Genomic DNA, 13694 nt, shown 5'->3' with positions numbered 1-13694 from the left:
AGGTGTCAATGCTTACTGTTATTTAAACAATTAATATACTTCAGCAATTTCAATGGAGAATGGCAGAAAACTACAGCAGAAAGAAATTACGTGTTCTTTCAAATAAAGAGAAGAAATTGCAAAAGGAGAACTTTGAGAAGTGAACAGAAACTATGATGAACATAGAAGAAGCAAACGAAAGCATATGGAGACATCACTGGAGCCAGCTTAGGAAAAAACTAATCAGAATGAAGAAAATAGATAAGGAGAACATAGAACCATGTAGGAGAGAAAGACATTGAAAACTGAGGTTTGCAAAATCCAACCTAGATGGACACAAATCCACTATGGACAACTGAGCTCAACTAAATAGTGATGAGTGTTGGTATAAATGAGCAAACTCCTCACCCAAGGCTTGTGTGGCTCAGTACAGGGTGCAAGCATAAGCTCTGGCAATTTAATGCATATGCTTTTCAAAAACCTAAGTCACTTGTTTTTTCCACCTGTTCAACCTGACACTCTCTTAGCACTTTTCTTTTTTTTTTTTTCCTACATAACCCAACTACAGCAATCTTTACAAACTTGCCAATACTACAAATCCTGGCCATGAGCAAGAGAAAGTGATAATCAACACTTCAACAATCTGCAGTACTCAGTATTTTAAGAGAAAGATGTAAACATGATGAATAGAACAGAATTGTAATTCAAGAACCAGATTTGTCTATGTCCAGAGTAACCCAAACTGTTATTGCATCCTGTATCTATCTGTGCCCAAAATTGTCACTGTTTCTTTCAGGCCCTGCAGCCAGAACCAGAACCAGGGGCAGGGAGTGCCAGTTCCTTGTAGAAGTCAGAGTCGCCCAAGCAGAGCTCTCATGTCTCTTGGCTCTCTCTTGCCTCTTGGTGCTTACTGACTGTGATAGTGTTCTTTTAGAACCAAGCCTTCCTGCAATTAAACTTACAGAAAACTATTATCATCTAGAATTTAAGTGTTCTACAAACTTAGACATCAACAAAGCATGTCCTTGAAGCAAAATTTTGTGACTAACTGACTTGGATGAAGTGCACCCAAATAAAGTTACAGCAGAAGATACTGTATGCCCCAACAGAAAGCTTTTCTGTGTTGGAAATCAGTAATAAATCTCTAGATATGGTAGCTTTATTTTAATTAAAGGGTTACAATCTAAGATCTTGGTTTTTTCCTTGGAACAGAAAGGACTTCTCATGTGATATGAAAGGCAGTGTACAAATCAAATGCAAATCTCTGAAATATGGTACATTTTCAAGTAAACTGATCTCAACTGCATCATTTCAATTCCAGTAAACTATTGAACATTTCAAAGCTCCTGAATGACAAATACAGCAACAACAGCACAGTAAGATTAAATTTTGAAGCAGAGTACAAAGCATATAGTAACTGTGAAGACTAGGGATGCCACACTTGGAATGAACTGAAAAATTCTGCATACAGAACATCTATCTTATTTTAAGTATATTTTTTTTTCACCCAGTTTTAAATATAAGGAAATAAAATATATTACCACATTTATTTTGGAGACACACTCTTGCAAGTTTTGAGTAACAGTTTGTTTAAGATGATTCTCCATCTTTTGCTGCTTGAAAAGACGCATTTTTTCCAACAAAATATGAAACACATCAGGATTCACAGGAAATCGAGAAACTTTTGCTTGCACTATTAAAAGAAGGATAATACACTCTTAAGAGCCTTTTTGAGACATATTTGTACTTGAAGAAATGATTGTACAAACACCATCAGTTTCTAGCCATGGTATTCTTTGAAAATAAAATCCAGATAGATAAATAGATAGATATAAACACAACATATATACAAACACAAAATCTATACAGAAATGTACAATGAAAAAACTCTATCATTATTTATTTATTAGATCTTCAGCCTTCAAATATAAACAAAAATTATATAAATTGTGACTAGTTAAATGACAACTGATAATGAAACATATATTTATGAATTTATGTTCCTTGGTAATTAAGAAGAGTCAAAATTATTTAGAAAAGTGTTTCAAAATTTTACTCACTGCAACAGTGAAAGATATGAGCCTTCTCATCACACCAGTGCAATGATTTGTATCTCTTAAAAGTAAGAGGTTCTTACCCATCCGCTGAGTGAGTCTTCCTTTCTGCCATGCAGAACTTCCTCTGGGCACCTCAATCAACGAGCTGTACAGCTGAGATCTTGGAAAGCAGTAAAGTGCTGGATAGATTATTTGACTGTCTAGTCTTGTTTATGTGATTCAGATTTATCACATGAGTAATTATTGCCCTCTAATTTAATGTGCTCACACACACTCTCATGATGCATTACCTACTGCCACCTCCAGTGCACAAACCTCCAAATCCTAACTGGAACAAACTGAGAGTGGTAAGGTAAATTATTTTATTACTGTATAACCAATAAAGTAGATTTCTATTTGTTCCATGTGTTAAAGACTTTTTAAATTCGTGAATGCTCTCGTAGTCAGTTGCCATAACTCAATTTATGACCTAGTTTATTGCAGCTAATTAGGCTGCAATAATCAGATAATTGGTGCTTTATAAAGCTAAATATGACCCCTTGAAACATTTCCAAGACCATAAGCAATAAAAGCAGAAAACTCTTAACAGAACTTAGGAGAGATATCAAGAATGGCCTGAAACCTTTCAAGTGACCTCTGGAGATTTAAGAGATAATTAGGGAAATTGAAACAACAGAAAATATACAACTGAGCTGTAGGCAGCTTTATTTATATATTAATTAGTTCATTAACCTAAAATTCAAGTCCATCAAAATTAGAAGTGAAAGGCAATATTCAACCAGGTAAAAAAAGGATTGCATTTGTAAGAAACAGTGCTAAATCAAAATGCTGTACCTGTCTTCTGAATGCTGGAGAATAACTATGTAGAAACCAGGTGGCAATTCATTCACTATATTAAAATGTTCTACAGGAATACGGAGATTTCTCCATGCCTGTATAGAGGTTCAAAAGTACTATTATTTTCATAGACTTTATAGACCCCATTCTCAGTTCTTTCATTAGAAAATTGAAAGCAATTCTAGGAAAGAAGGTACTGAAAGGCCCAAACACTCAGTAGCTGTGCCAGGACAGTAGGCTCTGTCCAAACAATAGGATTTACTGCCTCCCTGTGAGGGAAGCAAGCACTGGCACAAGTTGTCCCACGAGGCTCTGGAGCCTCCATTCTTTGAGATAATTCAGAAGCCATCTGGAAGTGGTCATGGACAACAAGCTCTAGGTGGCCCTTGCCTGAGCAGGGGGGTTATAAGATGACCTTCTGAGATTTTTCTAACCTCAGCTATTCTATGATCATGATATTTGTGTGCAGTGCAGAACATATAAATATTACTTAAAACAAATTACAAACACTGTATCTTACTCCACTCTTCATAACAACATGACTTTCATGACCACTACAAAATTTCTGAAGTTAAAATGCTATCAAATACTAGCAGAGTATTAGCAAAGGAAATAAGTAGAATAATTCATAGTAATGTTTATTTTTGAAAAAAAAAATTCTAGAGTCACCTAACCAACAAGTACTTTACAAAATTGTATTTGGTTTATGTGGCAAGATTTTAGTAGCAGGGGAAGGTGCAGGGGTGGTTCTTAGAATCTCAGAATTATTCCGGTTGGAAAAGCCCTCGGAGTCCATCGAGTCCCACTGCCAACCCACCCCCAACCCATGTCCTATATACACACGTGCATCTCTCTGTGTGCATTTATATAACATATATATAAACCCTTAATAAGTAGCCCAGAAAGTTACCATTGAATTAGCAGTCAGTTGCTGTTCCACAGATTTTAGAAGATCACTTGTGCTTCTGTTTTGTTTTAACTGATTTTGAAGATGCAGCAATGCTGCCAGCTGAGAGCTGCTGGTGTTGGATGCAGCGGTTAGAAGGATATTCTTCATCCTCACAGACATTGAACAACTCTGCAAAATTTTTACATCCATTTATTTTCCTTCACAAAATAAAATGAACAAACATACACTATGTTTTTTATAACATATGTTGAAGAGAAGTTCTCTTCCTTGAAAGGTGAGATGAACTAGCAGAAGACAGCTGTTTGTTCTTACAGGTTAATGTAAACAGTCTGACAATAACAAAGGAAGATCTCTTAAATACAAACAGCTGGGATTGATTTCTTTGTCTACATTTATCTTGAAGGTTCTGGCATTTAGTCATCTAAGGTTTACATGGACTGGTAAATGCTGTGTTCTTAGCCTTTCAAGTAAGCTGTCTTCTCTGTTTCTGTGCTTTAATGGACACCCATCATATCACACAACAGACTTCCACCAAGAGTAAAATAATGGGTAAGGCTATATAAACTTTTCTTTCAGCATACACACTAATCCTGTCCTTTGAACTAGGAACTATGTGTTACTTGTTCCTGATGCAGGGAATATAAGCCCTACAGCCATTCTGCATCTCCTCTCTGATGGAGGCACATATTCACTTGCACGCACCTTCAAGCCATCTACAGGACCACGCTGTGCAGGTATCAATCTGACAAACTGAATGGAAAATGAATTATCTACTTCAAAATAATGATTGAACAAATCCAGAGAAACGTCTCAAAAATTATTTGTTAGGGAGGGATGATCTGTATTTTGTGGCAATGTCATATCTTTGCTAATTACAATATAGTAATTTATTCCTAATAATTTTTTTTTATGTAGGCAATCATGAATGAAAATATCAGGTCAAATACAATAGATAATAGAATTGTTTAAAAAAACACTGATCAAATGTTCTGAACTTAGCAACTATATATTTGATGACCTGTATTACACACTGGTTCTTGCACAGAACCCTACATGTGTTCTGTATGATCAATTTTCAGACTATGTAAATGCAGTTTAGTTTATGCAACTTCAAACATCCTCCCACTGAAAAGCAGCACAAACATTAGCTGCCTTACCTGATGAAGTGCCAGAAACTGGCTCGTTGATATTGGATCAAACTGCCTAAAGCATTCAGCCATTTCCAAACCAGCAAGAGCCAGCACATCAGTAACATTATGACGGAATGCAATAGCCATAGACTGTAGCAAAGCCTCACTGGATTGAGACAGATAATTCTGTGCCATCCTCTGTTGTGTCTAGATGATAAAAATAAAAAGCTTTATATTAAAATTGCCTAATATTAAGTATTTGTTACACATACACCAACCATAGCATGTTAGAGAAGATAACCACTGCTTTTTAATGAGTAATTTTAATGCATTTTCTTTTTAATGGACTTAATGCATTATCAAAATACTCAACTATGGATTTATTTTCTAGCAGACACCAACATCTGTCATACAACATTAAAAAATATTTGGTTTAACACAGAAATTTCTTCTAATATAAAATGTGTATCCAGCAGAACAGACTTTCCATTCCAGGCAACATGAGCAGCTCAGAACCAAGGATCAGTACAATTGTTTCTGTGGACAGTTAACCATATTTATTCCAAATTAACCCACAAATCCCTTACCTCAGGTACTTACTGATTTTGCTAGCAACACAAACTGTACATTCCCAATTCCTAGTGTGCTTTCAATTTCATTAATTAACAGAGATCAGCTCACTGAATTTCACAGGTTTTGTGATAGAAGTAAATTCTTTCTTGTTGCCAGTCTGAAAAATGTTATGCTCCCTTAAAAAGTCCTGTCTGTGAGGCAGAAAGAAATTGCCTGCTACATGCTCAATCAGTGGGAAAGCTCTGAAGGAGAAATTTTTTCTTTCTGCGTGCAACTGGGTAAGTTCATTCAGGAGCTCCCACACAATCTACTGAGGAGTAGGACAAAGCTACAGAGCAGAGAGTGATGGAAAGCTGCTTGTTGGAAGGTGTTGTGTAGTTTTTTATCTTTTTTAAGACCAAGTTTTTGTTACAACATTCCCATTATCAGTTTAAACAGAACCGATAAGCCAAGTGGCTTTATGGACTATTATTCCATAAAAAGAAAGCACTCAAATTCTAATGCAAGCTCATAAAGTAATGTACCTTTAATTCCTGTATTTTCCTCCTATACTGATCTTTATGACATTTATTAGTTGATAAATCGCTCTCTGTCATGTCCTCTTCACTGCATTCTGCTGAAGTCAGTGAAGATTTTCTGATGTCTGATTTAGCATCTTCCTACCACCATGGCATAAAAAAAAGGAACAATTAATCACTCCATTAAGTAAGGAAGGCTTCATTGCTTCATTTCTTTGTGAAAGTCTATGTGAAAACTGAATTAATCCTAAAAGAAATCACTACCATAATTCCATAAAGAAATTTAGTAATCCTTTCAACCATCAAAATTTCTTAGTATGTTACAAAGGCAACATGACCAACATCACAAAGACCCCCCAATACAACCTCTAAGAGTTTGAGTTTCTCATATTTGTCCTTCACTCATTTCTTCTGAAAACTTTCATTCATCACTGAACTTATAATGCCTCCATCAACTCTCCTTTTTTTTACATAGGCTTCTTACTCCAACACAAAAGGAACTTACAAAGCCAAGCTTTTAACCTACAAATCAATACTTCTTGATCACACGGACTCAGAGACTGCATCTTGCTTACCCTTTAGGGCATTCAAGAAATTTTTCTATCTCTCTTTTGAAAATATTGTAATTAGTATATCTCAAACAAATCAAAAATGTAGGCAGAAGCATGTAGGCAGAAGCATGCTTTTTGAAATTACGTACTCATTTTGCTATCCATTTTTATTATGGCTTGCATGCAGTATATAAAACCTATCTCTACATAAAGAGCAGCTTTTATACAAATGTATGTAAAAAAATATTAGAGTAGATAAACTTTACACAGAAAAATAAATTTAACTGAAGGAAAGAATGCATACCATAACATCTGGCTTCCAGTAAATCTCTGAATATACAGGATCCACATTAATAGCAAGTAAATGAAGGGTTTTTCCAGTTAGATACAGGCATTTGGATTTGATGTTGGGACAGCCTTTGCAAAGATCCTGTATGTTTGCTAACTGAGCCAGTGCAATATGAGCCACGGTGCATTTCATATACTTCCAATCCTGGTAAAATACAAATTTATATTTATTTGCTCATATATCCCCACACAGACAGAAGAACGTATTTTTTTAAAAGCAACACATATATATTTATATACAAATATATACGTTGAATGTGATTGTACTTTCAACTACAAATGAGCTCTCTTTAACAGATATGCAAATTCATTAACAACTGATTTAGAAAAAAAGTTCAATCCCTAAGCAAAGTTCAAGCAGTGCCAAGGAAAACATGGGATAAGGGGAGGGTGGCCAGTAAGCCATCCCCTAGACTAAACCACACCCTTCAACCTCCATTACCACAAAACAACATGACTGGTCTGGGAACCCATTTCTTCAGTAGGGGTAGAGGCTGTGCTATGGAAAACCTTGTTATACCTTTCATGCAAATCATAGGACTAAATATTTTGTATTACCTGTTCTATTGCATCATCTTCAATGATTAATTCCTCCACAAATTCATGAAATGATGCTTCTCCCACATTTTTAAGCTTTTTCTCAGTAATGACAAGATGAAAAATATCCAAAAGAATTTCTACAAGATTTATTTTTCTGAGAGCTAATTGTCTCATTATCGGCATACTAAAACCTTTACTCTGAAATACAAAAGTAGAATTTTAATTTCAAGTATTTTTGCAAATCAACCTGATAAGAAGTTAGAATGTTGTACTTCTTTTAACCAAAGAAACAAACATTTTAGCATTATCACCTTGATACAGCAGAAACATTGCAATGAAGATTCTTTAGTAATTTAAAAGGAAAACTTCAATATCAAATATATTACAAGGCAATCAATGTAGCTCCATAGAGTAAGAGCAGCTGCATTTTTGCTTCTCACATTTTATGTATTTGGTACAAATATGTAATATCTAATAACGTTACATGCACAGTTGCAAAGTAGGCTGGAGGCTTTCATGACCCAAAATACAATATTTTGAAGACATTCTTTATTTATAATAATGTTTTATGAAGACTGTTTGTTTCTTCTGAGAAGAAAGACATTTTGAAGGACTTTAAACTTTCAAGATATTTAGAGAATCAAAAATAGCTCCAGGTTTATACTTTTTTCTTTTGTAGCTACTTTGATAAATGTCAGAATTACATAAACTTGACAAAGACCAAACAAATCCTCTCTTCACCCCTTTTTCAACTGTAAATTCTTTTGGCATGCAATATTTCCTTCTATATATAAAGAATGTTTAATCATTACAAGAAGATAATTCCTTGAAGCCCCAAAGAAGATTATCCAAGAATGTATGAATATTACATCTAAACTAGGTTTCCTTTCCACTATTAAGGGGGGAAAAAAGTCAATACCTCATTAAATGCAAATAAACTACAAACTTTATGAAATATTTCCTCTGTTCTGGATACTGCTCTCTGAGCTAAGTTATAAGCATCAAGATAGTGGCTGTGTTTGTCTTTTTTGTTCCACTTCTGCTTGGCAATCCTCCTGAAAAAAAAACCAAAAAAACAAACCAACACCATAAACTCAAAAGAACTAACATAAGAAAGTGCTTTTTTTATGGTATCAACACTATTGAACACATATAATGAAATACTGAATCTATTAATTAGTAGATTAAATAGATTAATTATAGATTAAAAAGTATTAAATTTGTATATGTGTTTTTGAAATGTACAAATAGGAGGAGTGAACCATTACAAGTTATTTCTCAAAGGTCTTATTGTTAGAACTGTACCACTGCAATGCAAGAAGATGCCAAGACTCAAAGAGAAGAAAGGCAGATCATATTCCAGAGTATGTATTTGGCAGGAACACAATGGCAGTACACCAGGTACAAAATATTTCCCAGTTGTTTTAAGGGGTATCTTGCAAACAGCTGCAATTCCAAGCATACTACGTTTTGCATTTTTACTATTGCAGTAGTTTCTAGAGAAACATTTTAACAGTAAGAATTGTAAAAGCGCGTAAAAACTAGAGAACGATTGGTATGGCTGCTAAAATACTTCTACAAACTGGAAGTCAAAAAGCTGACTAAAGAGACCCTGATACTTTGTTTTGACCTCAAAAGAGAACTTTGCCTTCAGTGAAAACTGAAGGATTCTACGGTACTACAGAACACATGAAGAATGCAAACAGACATCTAACACCAATATATAAAACCTAGCAATGTTATCTACTCTGTTCCATCTTAATTAGACTATAAAAAGTAAACAATACACTTCATGAACTAGTTCAGCCTAAATAAAAAATTTCAATAGAGGTATAGAAGTATAGTCTTACCTATGAATATTTGCACATTCCAGCAATATTTCAGCACTGTAGTTTTTATGCCCATGATTAAAAAGGTCTTTTTCAACTTGAACTAATTTATTGTAGCATTCCTGTAGAATGTGTGGCAACTGAGCAGAATTAGCATTAACTGTCATAGCATCCTGGGCAAAATGTATCTGAATAAGTGTTTTTCTAGAAATAAAAATGAAATACAAGACAGTAGTCAGAAAGCACAGCCTGTTTTTGAGAACAGACACATTTCTCTCTGCTTTCCTTTAAATTCTAAGAAATCTACAAAAAGCATCATAAATGTGTGTTCTACAAATTATAGTAATTCTGAAAAAATCCAAGTATTATATTTTAAGATCAGAGGTGTCACTTGTTCCTTGTATCTAATTATTCCATCTTACTAGGTCTAATCAGTCTTCTAAATACAGATGAACTGAGAAGACTGTTAATTGTCTTCCATTTCTAACTGAAAGTTTCCCATTTATGGAAAGAGACAGTAGCATGTTGTATATTTCTTTACCAACACATTTTAAGGTCTCTGTTCCTGGATTTCAGTGGAATTTAAATCACTGTTTAGTTTCACCATGAACAGGCTTTTGTGGTATCTAGTTTGCCAACATAACAGGTAGTAGGGCCACAGGCATGCATTTGGGAAGAAGATAGAGAAATATGGAAAGAAATTTAAATTTTAAAAAAAACCAAACCACAACATAAATTACTTAGAACAAAAATATTTGAGAATCCACAGAATTTGCCATAGTAAAACAATACAGCATTGTAAAAATTACATATATTTGCAATATAGCTGCATATTAGAAGCTGGGCATATTTTAGAGAAAACACAGCTTACTTGGCTTCAAGGGATGCAATCATAAAACCCAACTCTGATTGCCTTCCAGGTCTCTTCAGTGAAGTAGATCGAAGCACATTTATAGCACGTTCCAGTACCTCACAAGCCTGCAGGTAACACCAGAAATTTCATAATTCTATTTTAAATGTCTATGGATAATAATGAACATTCATTTAGAAAGCTTAAATTTTGTACAGAACATGTTAATTATTCCCAAGATGGCTGGCTCTTGATACCTGTAAATAAGTCTGGAAAGTTTGAGTTATGGTCATACTTACTTTGATGATTACATGAATGGTGCACATAGATACAAGGAGAGAAGATGGAGCCAGATTCATCTTGGGGGTACATAGCAAAAGACAGCAAATCAAATTAATCCCTCTACACGACACAGCCTTGCACTGTGTATCAAGACAGGTTAGATCATCACAGACATGAGACTTTATTTATGCTGAAACTCATAAAAGTTAAGGGTTTAAGAGTAAATGGATATTTTGATGCTATAGGATTTTAGTTTAAAAAAAAAAAAAAAAGTTATAGAAGTATCTTCCAGAATCTAGAAATAATGTTTGTAAAACTATCTGAAATACTTGGGATGGAAAAACATAATATAAAATGTTATTGAAAGGTGTGATTTTTATTGAATATGAAAAATAAACACACCAGTGTTAACAGAACTGTCTGAATACAAAATAATTCTAATCAAAAGAATCAGATCTCTGGGATTTAGTCATACATACTAGATTATAACTGGTTTTATTCCAATAGAAGGATACACAGCTTATCACAAAAACATCCTAAACTTCTGTGGGTTGAATTTCATTCATTCCTAGAGGCCTGCATCTGTTTGGAATTTGTAATTAATGTCTGTTAAATGCTCATAGAAAACAACATTAACTGCATTTAACACCTAATTTTGCTTTTCTTGAAAAGTAAAGGCTATAATATTTCACTGAGAGAGACCACTGCTGAAAAAAATCCCCAAACCCCAACCTCCAAACCCGTGAAGTTTCCTCACCATGCTCTGTTTTCCTTCCCCCTGCTCCTCAAGAATTGCTTCCGTCAGACTAAGAGTACAGCTGTACCAGAATTGCTCGTCTCCTCCCAGAAGCTGTGCTTTCTCAAGGAGTGCTTTAGCTTGTCTGTGGTTTCTCTCCAGGTTAGCCAACACAGCAAGTAAGTACAAGCACCTTGACACATCAGACAGGGCCCTCAGTTCCTAGAGAGAAAGAGATGTGCTCTGCATAACAAAAATCCACGACTGCTATTTGCATTTATGTCTGTCCACATTTCAGATTAACCTTACTGTAATAAAATCCTCCAAGTATCTGCTGAATTTCTTGGTTACTCCTTATAGTATGTCTACTTCATACCTCTTTCTGTTCCTGTACCTTCTATCTCACCAGTCAAATAAGCTACGTATGTTGAAACTTAATAAGAAATTGGTTTGGGGTGGTGGGAGAAGGCTTGGCTTTGTAGTTTGATTATTATTATGCTGAGGAATAACTGCATCAAAATGAACATTTTCTCTACACGTTATTAGTGCTTCTTTTTATATTTAATTTGTATTGTACCTGAGCTGCAGCATGGGCCTCTGAAAGCAGAATCCTTGCTGGTTGATACAAGCCTAGCTGAATTAGTACTTCAGCTTTTTCAATCCACAAGTGAGGGAAAGAAAGTGCACTCAGTCCTTTTCCTGTTACTGCATTTACCTCGAAACCCTGAAAAAATTGAAGTATTACACCTTCATAAATTTCAAAACAAACTAGACAGAATACAAGTTGTTATTAACTATGATATCCCACATCTCAGATGTATTTTCTAACTTCAAAATTTAACATTATATTGAATGAAAAGCAGGTAGTTTATGAGATCTGGATTTTACAGTCCTCCTAAGGCATTGAACTAGTAAGCATATACTGTTTAAACTAACTGTATGACAGATTAACTACTTCAGATATGCTGCTGTCACAAAACTGATTTTTTGTAATAACTAAAACTCAAAGAGGAATACTATTTACAAGATCTAAAAGAGGTGACTTGAGAGGGATTAGTAATTATAAAAACAAGGTATGTTATATGCACAAGTATGGAAAAAATATACAAAGAGAGTCAAATGGTGTGATGACAATCCAGACAACAGTGCCATAGTCAAGAGCAAAGTCGAGGTAAGTGACAAAGGAATCAGTAAAGAAATTATCTTCCTACAGAAAATACAGTAAAGACAGACCTGAAACATTTGCAAGCCCTTGAAACAATATGTAAGAAGAAGCAAAAGAGTACATGCTAATGTAATGGAGAAAGAAGATAAAAAACGAGGCCAAGAGCAAATACAGTATCCTTTTTGCTTCTCAGTATTTTTAATCAATTTGCATTAGTCCCCAAATCCATTTGTAGGAAAGTAGTTTTACTTTGTATGAATAAAGATTCCAATCTTGTTCTTCCTTGATATAAATAATATGCCAGGCAAACCCAGCTCAGCTTCAGATGTCTCTAGCAGAATTTAAGCAGCATGCATTTTTGATGACTTTTGTGTTCATGTATTTCTCAAGTATTATGTAAAAACAAACTAGCAAGTGCATTTTTAAAAAGGGAAGAGTAATTAATTTAGTATAGAAACTGAAGTAGAAATAAAAACCTTTTCACTTGAAGTAAGAATATTCTCACTTCTACTACCATTAAGCTGAGCATTTTCAAAAGGCATTTTTCTTTCTTCTGTTTTCATGCATACAGTTTTTTCCTTTTTCAGTGCAATCTCTTGCCTACACCTAAATCACAATAAAGAAAAAGTGAACTGAAGTATATTTTTAAAAGTGTTTCATAACAAAGTATTAGTGTGTAAGGAGTCTTTACCATACACTACTCTGTAGATAGACACTAACCAAACACGCACAGAATTTTACAGCAGACCTAATATACCAAAGATATGTTCCGAGATCACGTTTTTTACTATTATCCCCCAACAACACTTATCAACTGTAGGGCAAACAGTCCCAAATAAATACCACATCAGCAGTGAAAATACATACATTGCTTGTTCTAATTCACTAATGTATACTTCTCCAGCAGCCTTCTCATGGTACACAGATGCCTGACTGAGTTTCAAATCTGAACATATCAGGGCAATTCTACAAATAAAAAGAAGAAATGTATAATAAACAATCCGAATCCTTCATATGTTGCTTCATATAAGCACATTATATATACATAGCACATATTCCACATTTGTCAATTCTACCTTCACATGTCTTGATTCATTCTGGCAATAACAAAGACCATAAATAAAACCAGGGGAAATTACCCATTCGCAGAGGTCACAGAATCAAAGAATGGTTTGGGCTGGAAGGAACTTCTGAAGATACTTAAAGATATGGGCAAGGGCATCTTTCACAAGACCAGGTTGCTCCAAACTCCATCCAATTTAACCTTGAACAATTCTGGGGATGGGACATCCACCAGCAACTCCAGTCTTGTCCATCAAACCCGTATCTCTCCAACATAATGGCAAAAATTATGTACTGAAAGTATGAAAATATTTAGATGGTCTCACT

General features: G+C 34.6%; 1 protein-coding gene across 2 annotated transcripts in view; it reads right to left on the bottom strand.

The window, feature by feature from the left end:
• CFAP46 (cilia and flagella associated protein 46) overlaps positions 1–13694 on the bottom strand; it is a 60251-nt gene that overhangs the window by 10207 nt on the left and 36350 nt on the right. For both annotated transcript variants that reach the window (XM_033066169.1, XM_033066170.2), the window contains 15 exons: positions 13173–13271; positions 12782–12911; positions 11718–11864; positions 11162–11362; positions 10144–10250; positions 9294–9476; positions 8363–8498; positions 7462–7641; positions 6860–7048; positions 6011–6145; positions 4941–5120; positions 3784–3951; positions 2871–2968; positions 2117–2196; positions 1521–1672 (listed from right to left, as the gene is read on the bottom strand). In XM_033066169.1, coding sequence (XP_032922060.1) covers positions 1521–1672; positions 2117–2196; positions 2871–2968; positions 3784–3951; positions 4941–5120; positions 6011–6145; positions 6860–7048; positions 7462–7641; positions 8363–8498; positions 9294–9476; positions 10144–10250; positions 11162–11362; positions 11718–11864; positions 12782–12911; positions 13173–13271 — 2185 coding nt within the window. The remainder of the gene's footprint in view (positions 1–1520; positions 1673–2116; positions 2197–2870; positions 2969–3783; positions 3952–4940; positions 5121–6010; positions 6146–6859; positions 7049–7461; positions 7642–8362; positions 8499–9293; positions 9477–10143; positions 10251–11161; positions 11363–11717; positions 11865–12781; positions 12912–13172; positions 13272–13694) is intronic.

This window comes from Catharus ustulatus, chromosome 8 (genome assembly GCF_009819885.2).
Source record: "Catharus ustulatus isolate bCatUst1 chromosome 8, bCatUst1.pri.v2, whole genome shotgun sequence".
NCBI classification, from domain to species: Eukaryota; Metazoa; Chordata; class Aves; order Passeriformes; family Turdidae; genus Catharus; species Catharus ustulatus.
Note: the sequence above shows the minus strand (reverse complement) of the source record. Positions and strands in the feature narration are given on the sequence as shown.